Source organism: Castanea sativa, chromosome 2 (assembly GCF_040712315.1).
Source record: "Castanea sativa cultivar Marrone di Chiusa Pesio chromosome 2, ASM4071231v1".
Lineage (NCBI taxonomy): Eukaryota > Viridiplantae > Streptophyta > Magnoliopsida > Fagales > Fagaceae > Castanea > Castanea sativa.
Window position 1 is genome coordinate 8,936,287 of NC_134014.1, and position 25,866 is coordinate 8,962,152.

At 36.3% G+C, this 25,866-nt stretch overlaps 3 protein-coding genes, 2 long non-coding RNA genes and 1 pseudogene across 5 annotated transcripts; 3 read left to right on the forward strand and 3 right to left on the reverse strand.

Annotated features, from left to right (window-relative positions):
- Positions 1–762: 762 nt before the first annotated feature.
- Positions 763–3,610, reverse strand: LOC142624842 (uncharacterized). Its single transcript, XM_075798581.1, has 2 exons — positions 3,508–3,610; positions 763–1,145 (listed from the first exon to the last, which is right to left on the reverse strand). Exons 1-2 carry the CDS (start codon positions 3,608–3,610, stop codon positions 763–765), a joined length of 486 nt encoding a protein of 161 aa, XP_075654696.1.
- A 1,170-nt stretch (positions 3,611–4,780) lies between these two features.
- Positions 4,781–5,739, reverse strand: LOC142624843 (uncharacterized). The gene is made up of 2 exons (XM_075798582.1): positions 5,274–5,739; positions 4,781–5,142 (listed from the first exon to the last, which is right to left on the reverse strand). The coding sequence occupies exons 1-2, from the start codon at positions 5,737–5,739 to the stop codon at positions 4,781–4,783; spliced, it is 828 nt and encodes a 275-aa protein (XP_075654697.1).
- Positions 5,740–8,240: 2,501 nt separating this feature from the next.
- On the reverse strand, positions 8,241–8,762 carry LOC142623803 (uncharacterized). The gene is made up of 2 exons (XR_012842234.1): positions 8,647–8,762; positions 8,241–8,549 (listed from the first exon to the last, which is right to left on the reverse strand). It is a non-coding gene; the product is annotated as an uncharacterized LOC142623803 (long non-coding RNA).
- A 247-nt stretch (positions 8,763–9,009) lies between these two features.
- LOC142623802 (uncharacterized) lies at positions 9,010–10,876 on the forward strand. The gene is made up of 2 exons (XM_075797259.1): positions 9,010–9,019; positions 9,770–10,876. The coding sequence occupies exon 2, from the start codon at positions 9,958–9,960 to the stop codon at positions 10,417–10,419; it is 462 nt and encodes a 153-aa protein (XP_075653374.1). The 5' UTR covers positions 9,010–9,019; positions 9,770–9,957; the 3' UTR covers positions 10,420–10,876.
- Positions 10,877–11,527: 651 nt separating this feature from the next.
- Positions 11,528–14,189, forward strand: LOC142624844 (protein FAR1-RELATED SEQUENCE 5-like; annotated as a pseudogene).
- Positions 14,190–17,847: 3,658 nt separating this feature from the next.
- Positions 17,848–20,052, forward strand: LOC142623133 (uncharacterized). The gene is made up of 2 exons (XR_012842062.1): positions 17,848–18,020; positions 19,657–20,052. It is a non-coding gene; the product is annotated as an uncharacterized LOC142623133 (long non-coding RNA).
- Positions 20,053–25,866: the final 5,814 nt, after the last annotated feature.

Below are 25,866 nucleotides of genomic sequence, written 5' to 3' on the forward strand. Positions count from 1 at the left end.
TGATGCAAGAGTTTGATCCAATAATAAACAAAACTTTATTGAAATGTATACCTTGATTAAAAGACAATTAGAACAAGAGCCCTAATTAAATACACAGTCATGGGCAATGATTTATTTCACTAAAAAAGAACCTAAAATTTGCATTCACAAATTCTGTAAGGATGCAAGTTGAAGCCCAAGTGTAATAAATAAGATTATACCCAAGCAAAATACTTCCATTCAAAACAATTTTTGAATTATACAAGTGGCTGAAGTTTATGTATCCAAAATAAATAAATAAATAAATATATATATATATATATATATATATATATATATATATATATATATATATTTGTACAATACTTCTTAATGGTAGAACTTGTGAGAACATGTATAATCCCTCTAGCAAATGCCATTTCTTGCTCTTGGTGATCAATCAAAGAATAGCATTCCTTTAATCATGCCATTTTTTTTTTTTTTGATAAGTCCTTTAATCATGCCATTCAACCTAACAAAAGAACGAAGCGTGATTTCAATGATAAACATAAATCAAAATTTCCAATTAACAGCAGGCACAAGTGAAGCCATAAGATCACTATCACTATTTACTACTAAATATGTAAGTTTTTTTTTTGGATAGATAATAAGAGTTTAATTGATGAAAAAGAACAATGTGTTTACGATTGTAAACTCACTGCCCTTGAAACAAAAACATACAAATCATAAAGAAAGTCTAATAGAGATAAGGAAATCAGACAGGGAACTACAATGCTTAAGTCCCTAAATACGAGACCACTCAAACAAAGTCCTAGCAAGCAAGTTCTTCAACATATCTATAGGTCTCTCAATGTCCTCAAAAGTTCGAGTATTACGTTCCTTCCATACTAACCACATAAGGCATGCTGGTACCATATTCCAAACCTTAGAAGAGTTAGTTCCCAACCGATTCCTCCAAGCAAAAAGAAGAGAAACAATAGTATCCGGCATCACCCACTGAACCCCAAACATAATAAGGACCTCACACCACAAAGCAGATGCAAACTGACAATGAAGCAAAATGTGATCCACAGTTTCCTCATCACGCCTACAAAGACAACGCCAATTAACAAGGGGCAAATTCTTCTTAACAAGGTTATCTATTGTAAGAATCCCACCCCTAGCAGCTGTCCATAAAAAGAAAGATACCCTTTTAGGTACCTTTACACACCAAATACTATGCCAAAGGAAGAGAGGTTTCTACTGCAGAAGCCCTCTATGGTTGGGATGATGGAAGAGCTTCTTTTATGGGGTCAATAAGCTCATAATAAGAATGTTGTAGCCATAGAGCTGCTCGAATGATAGAGAGACAAGTGGAATAGCATTTCCATGAACAAATATGAGATAATATAGTTGTGACTCGGCACCATGAGCTGCTGGGTCAAGAGCTTTTGAGTATTTGGAGTCGAGTTCTCCCTTATGATATGTGATTCTAGACTTTGGGGGCATAATACGGCGATACAAGCAACTCCCCAGTGGAGTCACCAAATGTTCGGGGGCCTTTTTCGGTTGCTCGGCCACGTGTGGTCTTTTGGAGGGGTGACCTTGCTAGGCCCGGGTTCTTTTTGGGGAGTTGCGTCCCGGAACTCAACATTGGGTTTCGTGGTCCAACGACTACTGGTGTATCTTTTAAGCCTACCAAACCATTAAAGCCAAAGTCTAAGAATCATGAAAATGTAATATGCGTTTGATATGATAGCTTTGACTAGTAGTTGTAACAATAGTCGAGATAAAGTAGTATTTATTTAGAGGTAAAGTAGTCATGTACTCAATAATGTAAATTTAAAACACTTAAATTTTTATTCCCTCCAACAATTGGGATGAAGGGATTTATGAGCTAAGGGCTAAAGAGTTTAGTTCTTGATTTTGAAACTAAAAACTCAGAACTTCATTCAGAGCTCAGGGAGAGAGAATAGAGAGGTTTATGAAAGAGTTTTTCCCCCTTCTTTCTTCCTCCCCCTTGAGATGTTGATGAGGGGTCCCATTTAAAGCTGAGTTTGAGGGGGTATTTTAGCAAATAATATCAACCAAAATCTGTCCCAAATAGCAATGAATCTTCAGAAAATTCATCTTAAGATTTGGGCAAAAATGGTAAGTTTAGCTTCAAGATGTTCTTGCTATTTCGGGTAAGAGCTGCTGGGGAAAAAGCAACAAAAAAGGAATGTATTTTAGCAAGAGAAAAGATAGTTACATAGTTGGTTTTGGTTTTAGCTAAATGTGGAAAAAAAAAGTAATGCTAAGGCTGCTGGGTCAATTGTCACATCTGTCCTGAAAAAGCTGTCTCAGCTGTCAGGTAAAGCTATCCCAGCTGTCAGGAGCAACTGTCACTTTGGGCAGAAGCAAAAGAGGTCAGCATGGTGATTGAAGAGTCTAGAAGAGGTCATTCAGCATTTACTTTATGGTTTTAGTTGAAAATGGTAAGATCACTTTCAAGGGTATCTTGCTATTTTAGGCATAGCAGCTGGCACCTGGGATTTCAGCATTAAATGGGTGCTGATGTCACTCCCTGCCAGGTGTCAAGTGCTGGATACACTGCTGGGGGTCTGCTGGAAATGTTTCCCCTTTTGGGTGTTTGTGTTTTTGGTGCAAGGTTCTATTACAACACATTTCTAGCAAGTAATAGAAGGATTGGTTGAAAGGTAATGAAGGTTTAGAGATTTAGTTGAGGTCCCATTGTGTCCCATTGTGTTGTAACTTAATCTTGGTGAGCAAGAAGAGTATTTAACGCTCTACTCTAGCAACTAGCAGAGAAATATATGGTCTGTTTGGGGCAGACAGCAGCTGGGTATGGGTGATATAATGAATATTTTGCATATAGTTGGAGATGAAGGATAGCTAATCAAATTAGGCCATGTGTTTGAATTGGATTTTAGCTAAAAGTAGTAATGGGATTATGTAGAATAATATAATGAAATTCCCAAATTTGTATAGCAACAGCTGGGAATTGAAGGAGCAGTTATATTCCCAGCAGCTAAATGGCTGGGGATATTGAATATGTGTCATGTGATGAATATTAAGCTTTAAGAAAAGAGCAATGAGGAATTTTATCATTTTAAGTGCTACGTGATAAGAGATGCCTACCATATGTTACTAGCCACACACGGACTCGTCAGAGTTTAGGGAGTTGGAGAAGACACGCCAAACAACATGCTTCTTTTATCAACTTTAAATCACTGGAGTTTTACTGGACATACCTCTTGGCCCTCCAAACCACTACTCCCAAAGTTTCCCCGAAGAGACTTATGAGCTTGGATCATAAGCTGAAGATGAGATGATGTACCTCGGGTTTTGTTGTGATGTTGTGTAAATATGGGCTCTTGTTGAAGAAGCCGCTTGCCATGAGTGTAAGAAAGGTGATATGGGCCATGAGCTTTGATTCATTGTGTGAGCCCAATCCATATGTTGATGTGGCGTGGGTTGCCAATGAAGTAATGCTATGTGGGCCGAAAAAAGAGTCTTCAACACTACCAACCTTACAACATAAAATACGAGCCAAAGCATCCAAATTTCCAACCTCACCAACTGGCACAATTTCACTCTTGCCAACATTTACTTTTAAGCCCGTAATAGCTTCAAAAAAGATCAATACCATTCGTATATATATTAATTGTTCCCTAAATGCATCACAGAAAAGAATAGTATCATTAGCAAACAGAAGATGAGAAATATGCAACCCTCATTGCGCATTAGGACTTGCCTGGAACCCCCTAAGAAAGTCACCCTCTTCTGTCCTCTTCAATAACCTACTCAGCATCTCCATCACCAACAATAACAAAAGTAGAGATAAAGGATCTCCTTGACGAAGACCACGCGAACTACCAAAAAAGCTGGCCGGGGACCCATTAATAAGCACTGAGAAACGAACTATAGTGATACAGGCCTTCATCCACCTCCTCCACTTTCCCCAAAACCCATCCTCTCCATAAGGTAAAACAAAGCATTCCAATTTACGTGATCATAAGCCTTCTCTATATCCAACTTAATAATCACACCCGGAACGCCACTCTTCACTCTACTATCCAAACATTCGTTTGCTATGAGAACTGAGTCAAGAATCTGTCTTCCCCCAACAAAGGCATTCTGGGAGTTGGATATAAGTTTGTCCAATACGCTTCGAAGCCTATAGGCCAACACCTTTGACAAAAGTTTGTACAAACTTCCCACAAGGCTAATAGGCCGAAAATCTCTAATATTGACAGCATTAATCTTCTTAGGTATCAAACATAGAAAAGTAGCATTTAGAGATTTCTCAAAGATGCATTGGCTATGAAAGTCTGCAAAAAAAAGCCATAACATCCTCTTCAATCACACACCAACACTTCTGAAAGAAAGCTATGGTAAAGCCATCAGGACTAGGAGCCTTATCACCCTCGGCCTCCTGAAGAGCCGCAATGATCTCCTCCCTATCAAACTCCTTTTCAAGAGAAAACTTATGAGACTCATATAAACTCGCAAAATCTAACCCATCAATAGTGGGCCTCCAATCTTCAGGTTCTTGATAAAGACTCTTATTAAACCCCACCACTTGATCCTAAATATCTGATTCAGCTTCATACAGAATGCCATCAACCTCCACACCCCTCAAGGTATTAGCTCGTCTATGTGAATTAGCAAGCCTGTGGAAAAACCTAGTATTATTATCCCCCTCTTTTAAGAACAGAGCCCTTGATTTCTGCCTCCAAGAAATCTCCTCCAAAGAAGCTAAAAACTTGATCTCTGCCTTAATCTCTATTTTTCTTGCTTTATCTGCCATAGTCAGCACTCACATCCCTTCTCTCAAATCAAGATCCAACAGCTCAAACAACAAACATTTTTTTCTAAAATGCACATCCCCAAAAACATGCTTATTCCAACACTTCAAGTCTTTTTTAAGAGCCTTGAATTTACATGCTAGAACATAACTAGGGGATCTCTCAAAATGATAACCATTCCACCAGCACCTAACTCGATCCATAAAGCCCTCCACTTTAAGCCACATATTCTCAAATTTAAAGGGACTTTTCCCCCTCACCATACCTCCTGCCTCCACTAAAATAGAACAATGATCTGAAACCACACGAGGGAGAGGCCTTTGAATCACATCCGAGAAGTGTTCCTCCCAATCAGTTGAAACCAAAACTCTATCTATACGAGACATAGAAGGGATCACTAAATCTCTAAACCACGTGTATTCACCCCGACCAAAGGAAGATCAACCAAAAAATTCCTCTCAATAAAGTCCGAAAAATTGAACATGGCTGGACTGAATGAATTACAGCCTAGATGCTCTGCCGGGTATCTAATAATGTTGAAATCACCAAAAACACACCAAGTTGAACTCCATCTCGCTCTCACACTATCAAGCTCTGCCCATAAAGCATCCCTCAAACTGGCATCATTGGGACCATAAACTCCCGTACATATCCAAACAAAACCATCTGCCACCCCCTTCAACAAGACCGAAACAGAAAAGCTACCCACCACACAATCAATTTTCTCATACACCCTTGTGTCCCAGATCACAAGAATACCTCCCACTGTGTGAATGGCATCTAAAGCCACCCAATCTACAAAAGAGCTTCCCCAGAGACTTTTCACTGCAGCAGAGTTGGTACAGTCCAGTTTGGTTTCTTGAAAACACACTACCTCACACTTCCATTCCTTGAGTAAGTTCCTCACAGTATCCCTCTTATGAGGATTGTTAAATCCTCTCACATTCCAAGATAAAAGTCTCAAATTCATGGACAACCATCAGAGCCTAACCCACTGAACTTCACAATCTCCCTGGTTCGTTTACTAGCTTGCCCATCATAATTAACTGTAGAAATTAAATTCCGTAACTCCCTCATACCTTTTGTAGAGGATGAAGCAGTATGACGAAGACTACCTACCGTAGCTTGTTTCTCCCACACTTTCTCAAGTCGTTGAAAAAATTCAACACACTACCTCTCACAGGACTTAATAGGAAAACCCACCCATTTACTGAAGCCCTTTACCTTCTTACTTACCCAAGCCGAAGGTTCCAAATCATCCTCCACAGAGATGTCAACTGGGTCATCGTCCTCTGTCATTAACACCAAACCCCCATTAGGATCCCATTGAGCCAAAGGTACATATTCCATCATCTGCCGATCCTCCTCGTCCTTATCAGCCTCCGTGGGATTAACCCAATTCAACAACAATGTTTCTTCTTCGAAATAATCCGAAACCAACTCAAAAATAGGGGAAAAGCGGTTTTGTGCCAATAAAGGCTGATTGCAAGGCACCTCAGTAATCATCACTGGCGTCGTCGATCGAGGATGACCATCAGAGTTCAAACCACACGAAACCTCCACAGCCCCACTAATCGGAACGTCCGTCGCTGAGTCATCGGCACCTGAGACAGCGAAAGGAACCCCCACCTCGGCGTCGCTGCCTGCGTAACCCATTGGAACAAAAATCTCCTGCACCGCCATCTTGGAACCCCCATCGGAAGTTGAAAGATCCCCTCCCAACTCGCCGGCACCTAGCGTTGACTTCTCGGCACAGACGCGGGAATCCGATCCTTCACCTCGCTCACAAGATCGTGACAAGCCTTGTGATTTCAAGTAGTTTGAGTCACCGGTTTGTTTTAGCTTAGTTTTGGCCGAAAGGTCATCTTGGGCTTGCTGAATAGGCCCACCATGTGCTTGCTTAACAGGCCTGATTTCAGAAGGTGCTATAACATCCTTACCAGACTTGGGTTGAACAAAATTGGCCCACTTCACCACACGTTGGCCCTTACCCTCAAGGTCAACCGAAATGTTTAAAGAAAAATGGGCCTTAGTCCACTTAAACGTAGAAACATGCATTGGCCGTCCAAATACAAGGCGAGTTGAGAAATTTGTTTTTGGAAAAAAATCAAATCCCCCAATTCCCTCTTTCTGAGTTAACATGCCAGCAAGTTTAGGAAACTGCTTCTCCAAATCTAAATCACTTCCTAATTTCACGTGACCATTAACCTCTTTCCAAACTTGGTTCCTTGGATTATCGGTGGGTTTTACAAACCTACCACCGTCAGCAGCCACCTCCTTCCCTGGCCTAGAAACATGTTTTCCCAAGAAAAAATCACTCAGCTTCCTTTCAAGAAAAGCCCAGCCACCCTTATGAAAACCTTCTGGAACACGCAAACAACCACGTCTAGCCCCATTATGATACTCAGATATTTCCACAAAAAAACCACCCTTATTCAGCCTACTAAAGCACTCTAGAATTTTATAATTCTCATGAAACCGTTTGAAAAAATGTTGCTTGCTAAAATCCCAACGGCATAACTCTACCAAGCATGCAATGATCCAATCCAAACCTGATCTACCAACCCGGATAGAACCATGATACCTACCCTGTGTTTCAGTAATGGAATAATAATCCATACGACCTCCGTCAAAAGCCAAGAAGAAGGCTTTTGTGTCAATACGACAAAAACAGATTTCCCCTGTTCCCCATGTGACGGTGAAGGCTTGGTTTGTGAAGAACGGGATGTGCTTGTGGGAGAAGGTTGCAACTTAGGAGGATTAAGATTCCGAGGGGGTAAGGATGGTTGGGTCGGCGTGGTGTGGGGTATGTACTGACCAAACTGACTTGGCCAATAACAAGGTTATTGGAAAGGGATTTGATGAGGAGGAAAGAAATAAAGATTGGGGAAGCAAGTTGGATTAACGAAAGGTGGATTGGCTTGTGCATGGAGAAATGGTGGTGGGAGTGGTGGAAGTTGTTGTGGGTTAGGGGGGGGGGGGGGAGGGTGGGAACACTCATTAGAAATATGTAAGTTTGTTGAGGGTTTAGCTTGGGAATTTCCATCTTAAGAACTCAACTAGGGGACTGACATTAAAAGTGAAATACAAAGCAGATCATATAGTCTGAATGTTCATGAGATATATTTAATTCCTTTGTAATCAATGACATGATATGGTAGGTGCACAACCCAATTTTAATGGGGCAATTAGACAATAACAAATGCATTTTGCAAGCAAAGACTAAAAAAATGCATCAAAGCAAAATTACGTTCCAACTAAAGTTGTGATTGAAAGAATCTGAAAAGAGGCCCCAGGAATTTAGTAGCAAATGCATGTGAAAATTTTTTGGTATGGATTTTATTTCAAGATAAGCCAATTAAATTCACAGCATGCTCCTTTCTAAAAATAAAAATAAAAAAATAAAAAATTCACATCATGCTCAGTTGTTTAAAGCTTCTGTGCTGGACAAAAACAACAGGGAGCACCAATGGACAAAAACATGAAATCAAAACATTACATAAATTATTTTTTAGCAAGGACTGAAAATAAAATTAATTACAGAAGGGCAAATCTTTGACAATAAAATCAAAAAAAGAGGGAGAAAATAACTGTTATCAATATGTCCATATATAATAACGTTTATTTATATATTGGGGGTTGGCTTTAGAATAAAGGTGCGGCTGAAACACTGTTGGAGACTTGGAGCACGGTCAGGGTGTAGAGGTTGCCAGAGTGACACCAGTGATAAGCAACTCCAGCAACGACGGTGTGGGTGCAAGGAGATCAGTCCTGGCTGGGCTTGAGAGAACCAGAAAACAGAGAGAGAAACCAAGATGAGAGAGAGACATGGGTATCCCAGAGAATGAAAAATTAAAGAGAGACAGAGGAACTTTACCGGAACCATCGCCGGAATTGGTGGAGCGGAACATGGTGGCTGCTAGTTGTAGCCATGGAGATTGAGCAATGGAGTTCGTGGAGATTCAGCCATGGAGTACTAGAGAAAGATCTGATGGAAGAGAGTTTTTAAATAAAAAAAAATTGGGGAAGCTGAAAAGATGGGTGACGTGTTTTTATGACGTGTCATATTTATATGCATTAGATTAAAGTAAAGGTTGAGTTTAAACCTATTGCACCCCGTGCAATACCCAATCCGAGAAAGAGACCCCAAACGCAGTGCACAGCTTTTGGCCTTGGGGGTTTCGGAACCTTGCTCATTCACTCTCAGGCCACAGCGGAGGTTTTCTTTTGAAACGGACTCTATACAGTAGGTGAGTTTTTCTTCCTGTACCGCTTATATGACATGTTGAATTTTCTCTATAAAGCTTTTCAGCATGGGAGTTGTACTGTTGAAACCCACATAGCGTTATTATTATCATCTGGCAGACTAAGATACATTTCAAGCACTTCAACTTCAAATGAACCCTCATTCACTGTCTCATACCTTATAAACTCATGTGGGTTCTCACCAGATGCTGCTCTATCAGCCTCCAAATATGTTCATTTTGAAAACCCACATAAAGCAGACTTGGTCATTAGCTTTTTCAAGCACCATGGTTTCTCACAAACCCAAATCTCAAGCATCATCGGAAGACACCCTACACTGCTGCTATCAAATCCTCAAAAGACCCTTTTGCCCAAATTGGAGTTTTTCCAATCCAAAGGCTGTACAAGCTCTGACATTGTTATGATCTTAACTAGAAATCCACACTTATTGAAACGAAGCTTGAAAAACAAAATAATCCCTTCTTTTGACTTCTTTAAGAGGGCGTTTGGATAGCCGTCCACGTCCAAGTTTGGCTTTTTTTTTTTTTTTTTTTTTTAACGCGTGTTTATTATTGATCATTAACCATGAGCAGGGATTTTAAGTCAATAAATAGTAATTTTTAAAATAAACAGTAATTTTTACCTTTTTAAAAATTATTTTGCTACAGTATTTTCAGCTTTCAATTTTTAATTTTCAGCAATAAGTTCTATCCAAACGGACCCTAAGAATTTGCTTGGAACTAATGAAAAAACAGTTATTGCTGTTAGACGTTTTTCGGCTATTCTTGTCAATAAAGTTGACACTTATGCAATTCCTAATGTCAATCTTCTGAGAGACAATGGAGTTCATGAATCAGCTATATGTACCTTAATTAAAAATTGGCCGAGAGTTATTACGGCAGATCAAGTTCGATTCAAAGAGATTGTAGAGGAAGTCAAGGAAATGGGAATCAGTCCTCTGAGGGCAAGTTTTGTTGATGCTGTTTCAGTAATTATTAAAATGAATAAATCCACATGGGAGAGGAAGGTCAACGCTTATAAGAGATGGGGTTTGTATGAGGATGAGATTCTTGTAGCTTTCGCAAAGAACCCCTGCTTTTTCCGGGCATCTGAGGATAAGATTATGAGGGTGATGGATTTTTTGGTCAACAAGATGGGTTTGGAGGCTTCCCTTATTGTCAAACGCCCTACTCTTATTAGTTTGAGCTTGGAGAAGCGACTTATTCCAAGGGCTTTTGCGATTCAATTTTTGCAGTCTAAAGGTTTGGTTAAGAAGAATTTTTACTTGCCTACAGCGTTTAAATATGCGGAGGAGTTGTTTCTGCAGAGGTTTGTGTTGCGTAATAAGGAGGAAGCTTCTGAGTTGTTGCAGTTATACAAGGAAAAAATGGATTTTCCAGAATGACTAGTGAACATATGATGATAAATATGAGTCAACGAATGAGATAAAGCAGTTGTGGAGTGCTCATATTGTGTGTAATGTTTCACTTGTTGAGTGAGTTACTTGATCCAATTACACTCTTTGGTATTGAAACTTTCTCCAAATCAGATCCAAAATTGGAACTGGTCCAAATTCCAAACGGTTGGTAAAGGCCTAGTGCTTGTTTCACTGAGCTTGGAGAAGTGAATCATCACAAGGTTTGGTTAGGCTGAATGTTTTTTTTTATATTTTATTTGTTGAGCTAGTTATCCTTTTGAGGATCCTGAAAAGTAGTTTCTAGAAAGCTGGGAACTGTAACAATGAAGCTTCCTAGCTGTTGAAACTATCTTGATGCTAGGGGAAATTTATAAGAGGGAGAGATCAGTAGATGCAGCAGCTATTGTAAAATGTTATACAATGGAACAGAATTGCATTATGGGTCCTCGATTTTGTGGTGTTACTTGATCCCATTGTTTCAAAATTGCTTTATTTCTTGTCCAAGAGTGCTACTAATCATTTTTGTTTTCATGATTGATGCTTGGGTGTAAACTTGAAAGCGTGTCAAATCCTTCATGTATCAACATCATGCTAAAACAGTTTATTCTTTCTCAGTTGCTCTATCTTTAATAACTAGTATTTACTAGTGAAAATAGAGTTGGACCCTTTAATATAGTGTGATCCGATTGACATCCTCTTATTTTAGCAAGAATATTTTATTAAATCCATTTTTTAGCAAAAAAAGAACTAGCTTAAAAAAAAGAAAGAAATTACAATTAGCTTTCGTTTGTGTGTGTGTGTATATATATATATATATCTTTTTTTTTTTTTTTTTTTGGGTCTCGCAAAATCTGCTACTGGAAAATACTGCCAAACTCACCAATGGTCATGCTGTTAAGTGTTTAACCGATGATATTTTTATTTGTTTACTAAATAGGTGTCAGAAATTCTAAAACTCCTAGTGTTTGTAAGTAATGTATTGGGAGTATTTTTTGATGGGTTAAGCTCTTACTGTTTATATATTACGTTGTCTCTTAGTTGGAGTACTTTTTTTCTTGATTGGGTTCTGAATATTGAATGTGCTAGACTATAGATAATGGATTCTAGCCAAAGCTCTGTATTGGAAAATGAATTGAATGTTGTCATAGTTGATCAACAAGAGGAGGATCAAGTAGAACCTATTCATGGAAGTCCAGGCAGATCAAACACTCCTAGTAGACATGACAAGCAAAATGTAGAACTACCAAAAGTTGGCATGAAGTTGATTGTGATGATAGCGCTTAGTGTAAGGAAACAATTTGTAAAGGGAGCAAAGACGGGACAACTTAAAAGGAGAACATTTTGTTGCTCAAAAGAGGGTGAGCAAAGTGTTGACAAACGCCGAGAACAAGTATCTTTTCGCCGCCCAGTTTCACGAGTGGGTTGTTTCGCACAAATGACTTGTCAACTCCAAAAGGATGGTATGTTAGAAGTTGTTTCTTTTCATGAACAACATAATCACGAGCTTGCTTCTTTGCCAATAAAGCATATGTCAAGATCAAATAGAGAAATTGCACCTGCTCAAAAAGCTATTGCAAATGATGTAGAGAGGCTTGGAATATTAATAACACAAGCCATTGATTCATTGAGCGTGCAAGCAGGGGGTGGTGAAAATCTTGAGTTTATGAATGTTGACTATAAGAATTCTGTACATAATGAGAGGGGGACGGCTTTGAAGAAAGGAGATGGTCTTGCCGTGATGGAATACTTTCGTAAGATGCAATTAGAAGATCCATCTTTTTTTTTATTCAATACAAGTTGATGATGATAATCAAATCATGAACATTTTTTGGGCTAATGCCAAATCAATAGTTGATTATGGACATTTTGGAGATGTTATATGTTTTGACACAACTTCTTGAACAAATACATACGATCGACACTTTGCTCCATTTGTTGGGGTTAATCATCACAAACAAACAATTATCTTTGGTGCAACTTTACTTTATAGTGAAACAATAGAGTCATTTAAATGGTTGTTTGAAACTTTTTTGAGTGCAATGTCATGGAAGCAACCAAGAACTATATTTACAGATCAGTCTGTTGCAATGGCTAAATCAATAGTTGAGGTATTTCCTGAATCGAATCATCGTTTATGCGTATGGCATATTTATCAGGAGGCCACTATGCATCTAAGTCATGTATTTGATTCATTTCAAGAATTTGCAAATGATTTTAGTGATTGTGTGTATGGTTATGAAGATGAAGATGAAGATGAATGGCTTGTTGCATGAGATGATATGCTTGAGAAATATGCTCTTGTTGATAATAAATGGTTAGGTGGGATATTTGATGTGAAGGAGAAATGTGCTATGGTATATGGTCGGCATATGTTCACTACTAATATGAAAAGCACCCAACGCAGTGAGTCGATGAACAATGCGTTGAAGAAATACTTGAATGTTAAACTTGATTTTGTGCGTTTTTCAAAACAATACTCTAGAGTTTTGTCTGATAAGCAAACATCAAGAACTACAAGCAGGGTTCAGAATGAGGCGAACAAAACCTGTTTTACGAGCTGTAGTGTTTTACACCCCAGAAATATTCCCAATGTTTCAAGATGAATATTTGAAGATGGGGGATTGTAAAAGTTACCAGGTTAATAAATTTGATACTATCAGAGAATACAAAGTCACATATAGGGAGAGAACTCAAGAGCACCTAGTTAAATACGAAGCCTCAACGACTATTGTGGAATGCAATTGCATGAAGTTGAATTTCATAGGAATTCTATGCATCCATGCTTTGAAAGTTCTTAACAAGAAAAATATTAGGAGACTTCCAACCCATTACATATTGAAAAGGTGGACAAAAGATGCAAAGGTTGGTTCTATCAAGGACTATCATGGCTTTTATTAAAGGTAATACTCAAGAATCGATAGGAAAGCGCTACTCTCATTTGAGTCATAAATTTCGTGAAATTTCCACACTTGCAGCAGAGAGTGAGATGATGTATGAACATACCAAAAAATTTATTGAAAGATTTCCAAGAGATGAGAAAGAAATGTTATTCTAATAGTATGGAAGGTCGTGTAGAGGTCCATGGTGAAGCTATTCATGCAGATGTATTACAAGGTAATAGTGGATTTGACTCCCATAAGGATATAACTTCTCAAGATTATGTTGTTGGACACTACTTTAAAGATTTATATGGTTTAAATCAGGTATACATATTCCTTATGTTTTTTGTTACAACCTAAGCGTCAGTCCCCTCCTCCCCCTCTCCATACATAAACATGTTTGGTGGCATATTTGTAGGTTTCATCACCTCCTGATATTATCCAAGAAGAGCACCATAGTGGCAACAACTCTAAGTAGGTTGGATTTAGAAACCAACTTTTTTGGATGGAGATTGGAGACAAAAATGGGTGGAGTTAAGAGTACAAGTTTATTTGACAGAAATTGGAGACTATTTTTGACTATCAACTGTTAAGTAAGTTGTTAAACTTACTTCTTCTTCTTCTTCTTCTTTTTGTGTTTGTGTGTGTGTCTATTTAATTCAGATTTGCAATTGTTTTGATAAAATGTTGCATGTGATGTGACAAGACACAAGTTTTTGGCAGCTAGATGATCATAAAGGGCCTTTACTACACTTGGCACAAATGATCATTTACCACCCTTTTTTTGTTTTGTCACAAAAGCTGCTAGTAGTTTTGTTCTTGGCCAATACAATTGTGGTGGTTGTAAGATAGATTTGAACAAGATTTTCTTTTTCTTTTTTTGAGGGCAGAAAGCTATAATATTTATGAATAAATTTTATTTGATGCTTGCCAAACTGAGATAATATCCTGTCCTCACTTGCCAAAGTTACAGAAATAGTAATGCCCTTACTTAGCTCATTGAAACTCTCTTTGCATCTCAAGGGTGTGTTTGAATCTGTCTCAATGGTCTTGGATTAGAGACAAACACCTTGAATCCTTAAGGTGGTTCATATCCCTTGGCTTAACATAGGTTGAGCCTTAAAGCTAGCCTCTACGAATAATTTTATTTTACTCAACAGCTCTTGCTAAGCATATTTTTCTAAGGGCTAAAACTTACAAGTGAGATGTAATAACTTTCACTTTGACAATATAAAAATTGTAAAAGCCCAACTTGTGCCAAAAGTGAAGACAAGTTGTAATAATTCCATCTAAATGAATCCTATAACGGAAAAGTTGGTAATCTTGAAGTTATACTTTTCATATTTTAAATTGATAATTGTAAACGCAAATATCTTTAAAGGTGTGCATAGAAGGTTATAATCAAGAAGTATCTATTACATGGCGAACAAAATCATTAACTGCTATCAAGGAGTTTTAAATTTTAAGTTTTTCCTTCAATTCTTTTTGTTTAGATCGATGAAGAATAAATAGAAAACACCCCAAGACAGAAAAACCTCATAGCTTCTGAAGGAGAAGGAGAAACGAAAAATAAAATAGAAACTAAACCACTCCACAGATCTGAAGGTCCTTCCAATAATCAACTAGACAACTACCATTCCTATGGCAATATTTTTACACCTTTTGATTAACATTAGTTCCATTGCTACACAATGGAAATTCTTTAAGCTGGAAGCCTGTCCTTGGAAAAATTATTAGTCTGATAGACCAGCAAATTTGATAAACAAGTGAGCTAACCACAGCTGAAGCTTCACATGGATTTCTTTTGTTCTACAGAAGAAAATAATTGGAAAAATACTTGCTTTCTAAGCTGTTCATCTTAATGGCTTGAGTCAAATTCATGTCAACCAAGTGGACAAATCCAGCTACTAGCTTTCTTGTAAGTTGGGAGAGGGATTTAATTTGCGTTTACAAGTCACTTAATATATCATGAGGCCTAGTTGGACCATGTTCTGCCATCACATCTTTCTTTGACTTTCAATTGGACAGTTATTTTTACTCTCTTAGCAGGTTCTGTGCAGCTAGCAAGTTGGCATTTTGCCCTTTAATTAAATTTCAACCCCATCTTTTATATACAGCTAAATTTTATTATGAGTGAAAAATTCTGCACAATTGAGATCCTTTTAGAACAAAACTTTGTGTTTTTCTTGAAAATGGACTTTTATCAACTCTAGCATGCCAAGCATGTAATAGTATGAAATGAATGAGTATGGGAGTCTGGTTGTGGCTAAAAGCCCACAGCTCAGAGAAGAGAGTGATTTTAAGGGCTTTGGTTTTATCCTAATTCTGGTATCAAATGCTTTAGTAATAGAGATTTCAGTACGACTACTATGTTAGAGGATGATGAAGAACTGTTCTTTTTCAAGTTTGTGAACTATTAAATAGGAAGTCTCCCATCTGCAGAATGTATACAGATAAAACTTGGATAGTACAAAAGTGGGAGCTGGTTAAGAGAGATGTGTATCATGCAGCAATTGCATAATGATTACACAGTGAACCCCAATCTGTTTGCATTTCCTTATTTGTTGCTTAAAATCCCTTTGAATTTTTCATCCTCTACTTGCTTTAGTCCAAGTCTGAGTGCAGCTGAGAGAGAGAAGACTTATAGCTGTTAACACAAAGTGTGACACAAGTCATTTATAACACAATCCAGAAGTAGTTTAGGTGAAAACAAAACGGTGTATTATGAGTTGTTCAGATAAGGATTCGTGATAATAAATTTACCGTGTACAGAAACAGTGCTATATGCTCTTGAGCAAGTGATATGTATCCCGCTAGTTGTTTCTTAGAAAAATAAGGTGCTAACTCGTATCCAGACAATTATTAAAGAGGAGAGCCTTGGGTGCGGCTGTTATAATTGTTAAATCATGGATCCAAGTGTTTTATGTTGCTCATATTGTGTTAGCTGAACCCATTGTTCTTGGACTTGCTTTAGTCATGTCCAAGGTTGCAATTAATTTAGGCTAATGTTCAAATCCTTCATTTATTTATTTTTTTTAAAAATTACATCCTATTATAATTTATGTGACTGTTTACTTGTTTCCATTGTTCTTATTGTGTTGAATGATCCCAGCTATTGTAATTTTATGTAGTTAGTCTTGTAGAAGCTCGGTGATGTGTTGTTTGTTCAATTTGTCTCTCTTTTCTATTTTGTTGGTAACTTACACTGTCATTTGGTGGGTCACAACATCACCTTCGATCTTAATCTTATAAGAGAAGGAGATACCGTTTGAGTAATAGTAATTGTATCACGCTCCTATTTTGTATGGAATATACTGTGAGGTCTTGTATATGGAGTGCAATCCTTTCTATAAGACCGAATTTTGTTTTCTCATGTTTGAGAGTGCACGCTCTTAGAATTGTAACATCTCTTTTGATTTATGGAGCTTCTATATGGTGCTAGTTGGGCCAAATAGTTCTTCCCTAATATTGCTGCTATTTGGATTGCTCATAATGTGAGGTTCATCCCTTTGTGTGTACGTATGTCCATATTATGCTTTTTTTGTTTCTTTTTGCTGGGTGGTGAGAGGAGGAGAAATATAGGTAACTATCTCATTTGATTAAGAGAAATGACTCTTACACACAAACTTGCACGCACATTTTAAACTGAAATCGTAAAGTGACTTGAAGTCATAATTTCAGTTCAAAACGCTTGTGTAATAAACATAACTCATTGATTAATGATTATACTTAAATCCAAAATGTAAAACCAAAGCACAAATATACATGGTGGTAATATTGAGTCAATTGGTTCATTAAGCCTCAAAAACCTATAACTGGCTTGATGGAAATCAAGAGGAGGGGGCAAAACTCTATGAATTGGCCCATGAATAGACAAGATCCATAAGACCTATGATTGGCCCAACAAATTTTTTACGAAAGGTCTATTGAAAATTGAAATGATAGACCCAATTCCTAACTCACTACAAGATGGGACACAAATAATCTCTTGCACCTCAAGGGCTGAAGTGGATATCAAAATATTAAGGAATATCAAATATCTAGAAGGGATGGGGTCTAATCTTCTCATTCTTTACCAAAGTCTGTTGAAATCATAGACAATTGGGCAAAAGTTTTGTACTTCAATTGACATTTTATAATGTCAGCAACGAAAACATTGAAGATTTAAATTCTTTCTCCCAAATATCAAATTATCAAAAAAATAAAGTGTTTGATAGATTGGTAGTGTTTGGCATTAGACTAAATTTTATAAGTAGTTTTTGTTTTCTATTTTTTTTTTAATTCTTTTTTCTTTTTTAAAGAAAAGAAAATAGTGAGATTCAACCTTTACACGTCCCAAATGTGCTTGGGATATCATTTGAATCCTAGGAGGTGTCTTTACTCTTGGACTAAAAATTATATCATACATTTTTAGTTCTCAAATAATCTTTTATTTTTTATATAATAAAAATAATAATAACCCAAAATGGTATAGCAGAACAATCTTATCTGGTACCGTACCGAAGTATTTCATTGGACAAATAGAAACATGTCCCAAACGGTACATTTTTGGGACAGAGGATATCAAAACGGTGCACTTTGGAGAGAAGAGAGAGAAGTAGAGAACCCTAAACGCAAAGCAAAGCTTTGGCCTTCGCTGTTTGGGAATCCTGCTCATTCACTCCCAAGCCACAGCGGAGGTTTTCTTCTGAAACGGACTCTATACAGTAGGTGAGTTTTTCTTCCAGTACCGCTTATATGACATGTTGAATTTTCTCTATAAAGCTATTCACCATGGGAGTTGTTGTACTGTTGAAACCCACATAGCGTTATTAATATCATCTGGCAGACTAAGATACATTTCAAGCACTTCAACTTCAAATCAACACTCATTCACTGTCTCGTACCTCATAGACTCATGTGGGTTCTCGCCAGAAGCTGCTCTATCAGCCTCCAAATATGTTAATTTTGAAAACCCACATAAAGCAGACTTGGTCATTAGCTTTTTTAGGCACCATGGTTTCTCACAAACCCAAATCTCACCCATCATCAGAGAACACCCAGGAGTGCTGGTATCAGATCCTCACAAGAACCTTTTGCCCAAATTGGAGTTTTTCCACTCCAAAGGCTTTACAACCTCTGACATTGCCACAGTCTTATCTAGAAATTCACGAATATTGAAACGAAGCTTGGAAAACCACATAATCCCTTCTTTTGTTTTTTTTAAGAATTTTCTTGGAACTGATGGGAACACTATTACTGCTGTTAAACGTTTTCCGGGTATTCTCATGGTTAAACTTGACACTCATGTGGTTCCTAATATCAATCTTCTGCGAGAAAATGGAGTTCCCGAATCAAATATAGGTGCCTCAATTAAAAAATTTCCTAGAATTATTACGACAGGTGCTATTCAATTTAAAGCGATTGTAGAGGAAGTCAAGGAAATGGGATTCAATCCTTTGAGGTTGAGTTTTATTTCGGCTATTTTTGCAATTAGGGGAATGAAAAAATCCACACGGGAGAGGAAGGTCAATGCTTATAAGAGGTGGGGTTTGTCTGAGGAAGAGATTCTTGTAGCATTTGGAAGGAGCCCACAATGTATTATGGCATCTGAGGATAAGATTATGCGGGTGATGGATCTTTTGGTCAACAAAATGGGCTTGGAGGCTTCCCTTATTGTTAAGCGCCCAAACCTCCTTACTCTTAGCTTGGAGAAGCGACTTATTCCAAGGGCTTCGGTTATTCAAGTTTTGCAATCGAAAGGTTTGATTAAGAAATTGTTTTACTTGCCTGCTGTGTTTGAGGATCCAGAGGAGTTGTTTCTGCAGAAGTTTGTGATGCCTTATGAGAAGGAAGCTTCTGAATTGTTGCAGTTATACAAGGAAAGATTGGTTTTTCCAGAATGACTACAGAATAGGATATGTATCAAGTAAGGAGTGATATGAAGTAGTTATACTGTTATAGCCCACATTAAGGATCAAGTTTCCCTTGTTTTGAGTTATTTTATCCATTAGAATCCGTTAATATTAATCTTGCTTTAGTTCGAGTCCAGAGTGCCACTAATTAAAATTCCAATATCTTGCTAAACCCCAGGTCCTTTTTCACTGTTAGCCTGTGCTTAAAGAATAGAATCATTCCATGGTCTTATGTTATTCAATTTCTGTTATTGAGACTTTTGGTCAAGAGGAACTTTTAGAGTGACTTGTTTGTTTGAGAATCCTGAAAATTTAGTCTTGTATAAACTCACAAATTATTTGGAGCAAACTTCTTACCTACTGAATCTAGAAAGTGAAATTGGATCTCTCAAGCTAACCAGCAATAACTTGTTTCCATTGCACTCTTTGGTATTGAACTTACTTCAAATCAGGTCCAAGGTTGCAGCTGATCCAATCCAAACTGTTGCCAAGTGCTTGGTGCTTGTTTCACTGAGCTTGGAGAAGAGAACCATCTTAAGGGCGTTTGTTATGCAATTTCTGCCAACGAGAGGTTTGGTTGGGCTCGGTTTTTTTTTTTATTATAAAAGAGTTGATGTATCTTTTTGAGGATCCTGCACAGTTATTTCTGCAGAGTCGTAAAATGGGTGACGCATGAAGGGACGTAAACTTTTCTTATTTTGTTGGTACACCATATTTTGCAGCACCTTTAGATTCATTGTAATTTGCATGTTACTTGTTTGTCAGATTATGGAGAAAATTGTTTGTTTATGATATGTTTTAGACTGACCTTTTTGTTTCGAGTTTACCAAGAATTATTTTAGAATCTTCATGAGGGGAATCAAGTTGTTTATTGAGCAATTGTAGCTCAGTTTAAGAAAATGCTTATTTACTTCTTCTTCTTCCTCCTTCATCTTTTTTTTTTTTTTTTTTTTTTTTAAGAAACAAGTCAAGCCAAAGAACAAGTTTAAACTTGACTAATAAACAAGAATGGATTAAAAATTGTACGTCTTTGTGAACATGTTCGTGAGTACGAGGCTTGATTTAAATACATATAATATTATTATGTTTATAAGTATTCATGTTTAAAAATATATTAATTTTGACTTAGTATTAGATTGTGTAAGTTTATAAATAAAATTCCCATAATATTCATAATTTATCAATAATATTGATAGTTCATTTCATTGTAAATATTATATATACTCCCTCCGTTCCAGTTTGTTTATCCTTTATTCCATTTTGGGATGTCTCAAAATATTGTCCTATTTCTAAAAATAGAAGTTATTAGTCTACTATTGTTCATATTATACTCCTACTTTATTTTCAAAACTATTTGAAAAGAAAACTAATAAATATTTTTTTTTTAAATCAATGTAATTGAGGCACTTTTTCAGTTGCCTCATTAAGAATAACTCTTTTTTAAAAAAGCTAATAAATTTATTTAAGGGTAATTTTGTAAACTTGTACATTTTTATTAGGCAGACAAGACAATAAATGATATTCTCTTAAAAAGTTTGATTTTTCAAACAGGACAAATAAATTGAAACGGAGTGAGTAGTTTTTAACAATACAAGTAGGTGAATCTAATTTTTGTAAATTCTTAAATGGCAATCAATCTATCTAATAATTCAAATAATATGACTTTTCAATTACTATAATTTTGTTATTAATTATTATCATATATTTTTGAAAGAGTAAAAAACTTTTGTATTAATGTTTGATAAGAAAATAAGCCAAATTCAAATAAGTAATCTGTTTGTTGATGAAATCAAACTTAACTCATACTCAAAATTAAATTACATTAACAATTTTCAACCTTTAATACTTGGCTTAGCTCATTTATAATCCCAATTATCACAAAAACCAAGATCTCAGTTGTCAAAACTATAAAAATTATACATACAACTGATAAATAAAAAATAACTATACAAATAAAATAACTGATAAAAATTGTCCTATCACTCCTCATTTGAGCATTTTTTTTTTTAAATTACTAATTCTCCTACAAACTTGAAAATGATAAATTTAATCACTTAATCTTAATTCTAAGACATTTTTTTATAGAAGAAATAACATATACTATTATAAAAAGGAATCAGCCAAAGTTGGTTAAGAGTACATCAATAAGGTGTGGAAGAACGCTTTCTATCTACACATGAAAACAACTAACATGTCTCATAATTCTAACATACTAGCCGAGTTTTCGCACGATATGCGGTATATTTTCCTCTAATATTGCAATAATTTACTTCTAAAAAATTGAAATATTTAGTGTTCTATTTTATAAACAAATCAAAAAGACAATAAGAGAGGTGTAATCATTTGATCATACTGTATGTGTTTATAATTTTGAAAATTACATGATATTGTAACTGATATAGATAAACTAGTTTTATGCATACTAAAAAAATGCAAATATCATTTTGATAAACCAAAATACAAGTATCCTTCAATAATTGTTTTTAAAAGCTAATGTGGACCAAGCCATATCAACACTTTGTAAAATTGTTTGTATTTCTAGTATTACTCTTCTTTTAAATATGGCAAGAGAAAGCCATGGATTGAGAAAACATGAGTTTTTTGTTTTTTTTTTTTTACAATTGTTCAGCAAGAGGGAGAAAATACTAAAATAGAATAGAATTTCATGATTTATTGTAATAAATAAGAGAGAACACTAAAACATGTAATATTAATTAAGTAAAATGGTTTTTTTTTTTTTTTGAACCGTTAGATTGTTTAAAGATCTATAGTAGATAAAATGTGTAACTTTTGTAAAATTATACCATGCGTAAAGCGCCTGGTCCGGATGGTTTTACAATGGCATTTTTTCAGTCTTGTTGGGGTTTGATGAAAACTGATATTATGGATGTGTTTCATAAATTTCATGCCCATGCGGTGTTTGAAAAGAGTATCAATGCTACTTTCCTTGCTCTCATTCCCAAGAAAATTGATTCTGTGGATGTTAAAGACTTTAGGCCTATTAGTTTGGTGGGAGGGTTGTACAAGATCATTGCTAAGGTGTTAGCCAATCGTATGCGAAGGGTGGTTCACAGTATTATTTCAGAATCTCAGAACGCCTTCTTGAAAGGTCATCAAATTTTGGATTCTGTCCTTATTGCTTTTGAGTGTTTAGACAGTAGATTGAAGGCAGGGGTTCCGGGGGTATTGTGCAAGCTGGATATCGAGAAAGCTTACGACCATGTGAATTGGGAGTTTCTCTTGTTTTTGCTGCAGCAATGTGGTTTTTCAGACAAGTGGAGAAGGTGGATTAGGTGTTGTATATCAACTATTAAATTCTCCATTTTGATCAATGGTAGCCCTTCTGAATTTTTTGGGAGTTCTAAAGGTCTGAGGCAAGGTGATCCGCTTTCCCCTTTTCTCTTTGATCTTGTCATGGAGGCGTTGGGCCGTATGTTGGGTGCTGCTACGGCGGCAGGACAGTTTTCGGGCTTCTCAGTGGGGAATGCAAATGGTTCCTTGTTGACGGTGTCTCATTTGTTGTTTGCGGATGATACTCTTGTTTTCTGTGATGCTGATAGCAGTCATATAACAGCTTTGCGCGGGATTCTTTCTAGATTTGAGGAGGTGTCAGGGCTAAAAATTAATCTAGGTAAGTCTGAGTTGGTTCCAGTTGGAGATGTGCCTAATCTGCATGAGCTAGTGGAGATTTTGGGTTGTAGAGAGTCTGCTCTTTCGCTAAAATATTTAGGTCTTCCGTTGGGTGCTACCTTTAGAGATAAGACGGTTTGGAATCCTATTTTGGAGAAGATGGAGCGAAGGCTAGCTGGATGGAAGAGATTGTATTTATCTAAGGGGGGCAAGGTTACCCTTATTAAGAGTACTCTCTCTAGCTTGCCTACTTATTTTCTTTCTCTCCTTCCTATCCCAGTTAAGGTGGCTAAGCGGATGGAGGAATTACAAAGAAATTTTCTTTGGAATGGTATTGGTGACGATCGTAAAATTCATTTAGTGAATTGGTCTAAGGTCTGTAGGCCAGTGAAGAATGGAGGGCTAGGCATTCGGTGCTTGAGAAGGTTTAATTCTGCCCTTCTAGCCAAATGGTTGTGGCGTTATGGTGAGGAGAATGATGCCCTTTGGAGAAGGGTCATTGGGGCGAAGTATGGGAATGATTGGGGTGGTTGGTGTACAAAATCTGTGTCTGGGGCTTATGGTGTTTGTTTGTGGAAGTCCATTAGAAGGGGTTGGCTGAATTTTTCCAAGTTCCTTCGGTATGATGTGGGTGATGGTACTCGTGTGAAGTTTTGGGTTGATGTGTGGTGTGGGGATAGTCCTCTTAAGGAGGCGTTTCCAGATTTATACAATATTAGTAGGACAAGGGATGCTTCGGTCTCTGAGGTTATGTGCTATGCAAATGGGAGTATTTTTTGGAACCTACAATTTCGCCGTTTTGTGAATGATCAAGAGTCACACTCATTGGATTTGTGTATGGCTTTAATCTATTCCACAAAGGTGCGGGGTGTAGGTTCTGACAAGCTTTGTTGGAAGCTAGCTAGCAGCCGTGGTTTTGTGGTGAGTGGGTATTATCACTCCCTTTCCCTTCCCCCCACTGCCACTCCCTTCCCTTGGAAAATGATATGACAATCGAAGGTTCCCCCCCGGGTTGCTTTTTTCTCTTGGACTGCTGCTCTAGGCAAGATTCTTACTATTGATAATCTTCGGAAAAGGCACTTTGTTGTCCTTGAGTGGTGTTATATGTGTAAAAGGTGTGGGGAATCTGTTGATCATCTCCTCCTTCACTGTCCTATAGCTTTTGAGATGTGGAGTATGGTCTTTTGCTTATTTGGTATTTGTTGGGTGATGCCGCAAAGGGTAGTGGATCTATTGGATTATTGGGCTTGCAATTTCAGGCGTCATCACAATATAGTGATTTGGAGGATGGTGCCGCACTGTTTGATGTGGTGTATCTGGCGGGAACGGAATTCTAGAAGTTTTGAGGGTCGCGATCGGTCCATTCTTGAGATTAAGTCTTTTTTCTTTTTTACTCTTCTGGAATGGTGTTTAGTTTTACCATCTTTTTCTTGTCTTCCCCTTCCTGTTTTGCTGGATCATTGTAATTTGATTTCTTGATATTTTTGCCTCTTTAGTACATTTCCTATGTACGGGGCTGTGTTCTTCTCTAATATATTTTTATCGTTACTTATATAAAAAAAAAAACTTCACTAACTTGAATCCGTCGATATATATATAGAATTGTTTTTACATTCTTGATTGTCTATTATTATTATTATTTTCTTTTATTGGACCTTGTTTCCAAGGTAGCAAAACTAACTAAATTTGTGCAAGCGTACCATATTTCTACTCAATTTTTTATAATATAAATCTTAGAAAACTTATATGAAAATTTCATTATACTTAAATAATTAATGAACCACTTAAAATAATTAATATAAAAAATATGTTTATATTATATTAGTAATCTTTTTAATTGCATAGAATAAATGCTACAATATTGGTTATATATATAATATCACTAAAAGAAGTTAAGAAATCTAAATGATTAGGACTAATTTTAGTGAATTCACAAATATTTAAATTTTTTATGGCTTTTGTGTCAATTTTTGTCAAAATGAGTGTTTGGATTTATGAAAACTGAGTTATATAACTTAATTTTCATCACCCAAAACCTAAAATATATGCGGCCCATGCAAGAAATGATTGTTTGACATAATTTTTTAGTATGTTCTCATTACTCAAAACTCAAAAAAGTTGATTTTGAGTGATGAAACTGAGAACAAGATTTTGGAGTTTCCAAATCATAAATTTTGAGTTTCAGTGGCAAAAGTGTTATCATGGTATATTAGTGAGGCCCAATGACAATGTGTTGTTAGCAAAAGAAATAATTATTTAAATTCTTCTAATATAAATATTTTTTTTGATAAGTATAATATTAATAATTGATGTATAACTAATTAACTACATATAATTAATATATACATACACACACACACACACACACACACACACACACACATATATATATATATATATATATATTTACTCTTCTCAATTGGTTTTTTGTGTAGGCGGGGATTGAACTCTAAATTTCTTATTCAACCATCAGAGACTTTATCAATTAAGCTAACTAGAACCAACTATTAATGTGTAAACCTAAATAAAGAAATCTAAAAAAATGCACTACATGGTTGAATTTCATGTTCTCTCCTATTAGATTTCTATATTATAATAGATTTAAGAAGAAATTACAACTTACCTATCTGGGGTTTAATCGAAATTAAAGTTGCCTACCCATGGTTTGAAATTTGACAATTTGCCCACCTGAGGTTTGACCAAATTTTAAATTGCCTACATGTGATTTGAAATCCTATGAAACAATTGTCCTCTTAGATTATTTTTTATCTTATTTGATTTTGTATTTATATATATATATATATATATATATATATATATATATATATAGTGTTTTTGGAGAAGAGAGACATAAAAGTGAAACAAAATTACATATTTAGTTCTGTTTTTAACATAGGTGAGTTACAAAATTCTAATTAAGCTAACCTCAAGTAAGTAAGTGTCAAATTTCAAATCGTGTAGATAACTAAAATTTTTGATCAAACTACATGTGGCTAACTTGTAATTTGTCTAGATTTAAAAATAAACAAACA

What these genes read in the sequence shown, in the direction of transcription:
- LOC142624842 (XM_075798581.1), bottom strand. Translation starts at nt 3,610, where the DNA reads ATGGTATTGATCTTTTTTGAAGCTATTACGGGCTTAAAAGTAAATGTT. An exon ending in AAATTTGGATGCTTTGGCTC is followed by an intron (nt 1,146 to 3,507) that starts GTATTTTATGTT and finishes TTTTATGGACAG; the next exon opens with CTGCTAGGGGTGGGATTCTT.
- LOC142624843 (XM_075798582.1), bottom strand. Translation starts at nt 5,739, where the DNA reads ATGAATTTGAGACTTTTATCTTGGAATGTGAGAGGATTTAACAATCCT. An exon ending in CCCGGCAGAGCATCTAGGCT is followed by an intron (nt 5,143 to 5,273) that starts GTAATTCATTCA and finishes TGTCTCGTATAG; the next exon opens with ATAGAGTTTTGGTTTCAACT.
- LOC142623802 (XM_075797259.1), top strand. Translation starts at nt 9,958, where the DNA reads ATGGGAATCAGTCCTCTGAGGGCAAGTTTTGTTGATGCTGTTTCAGTA.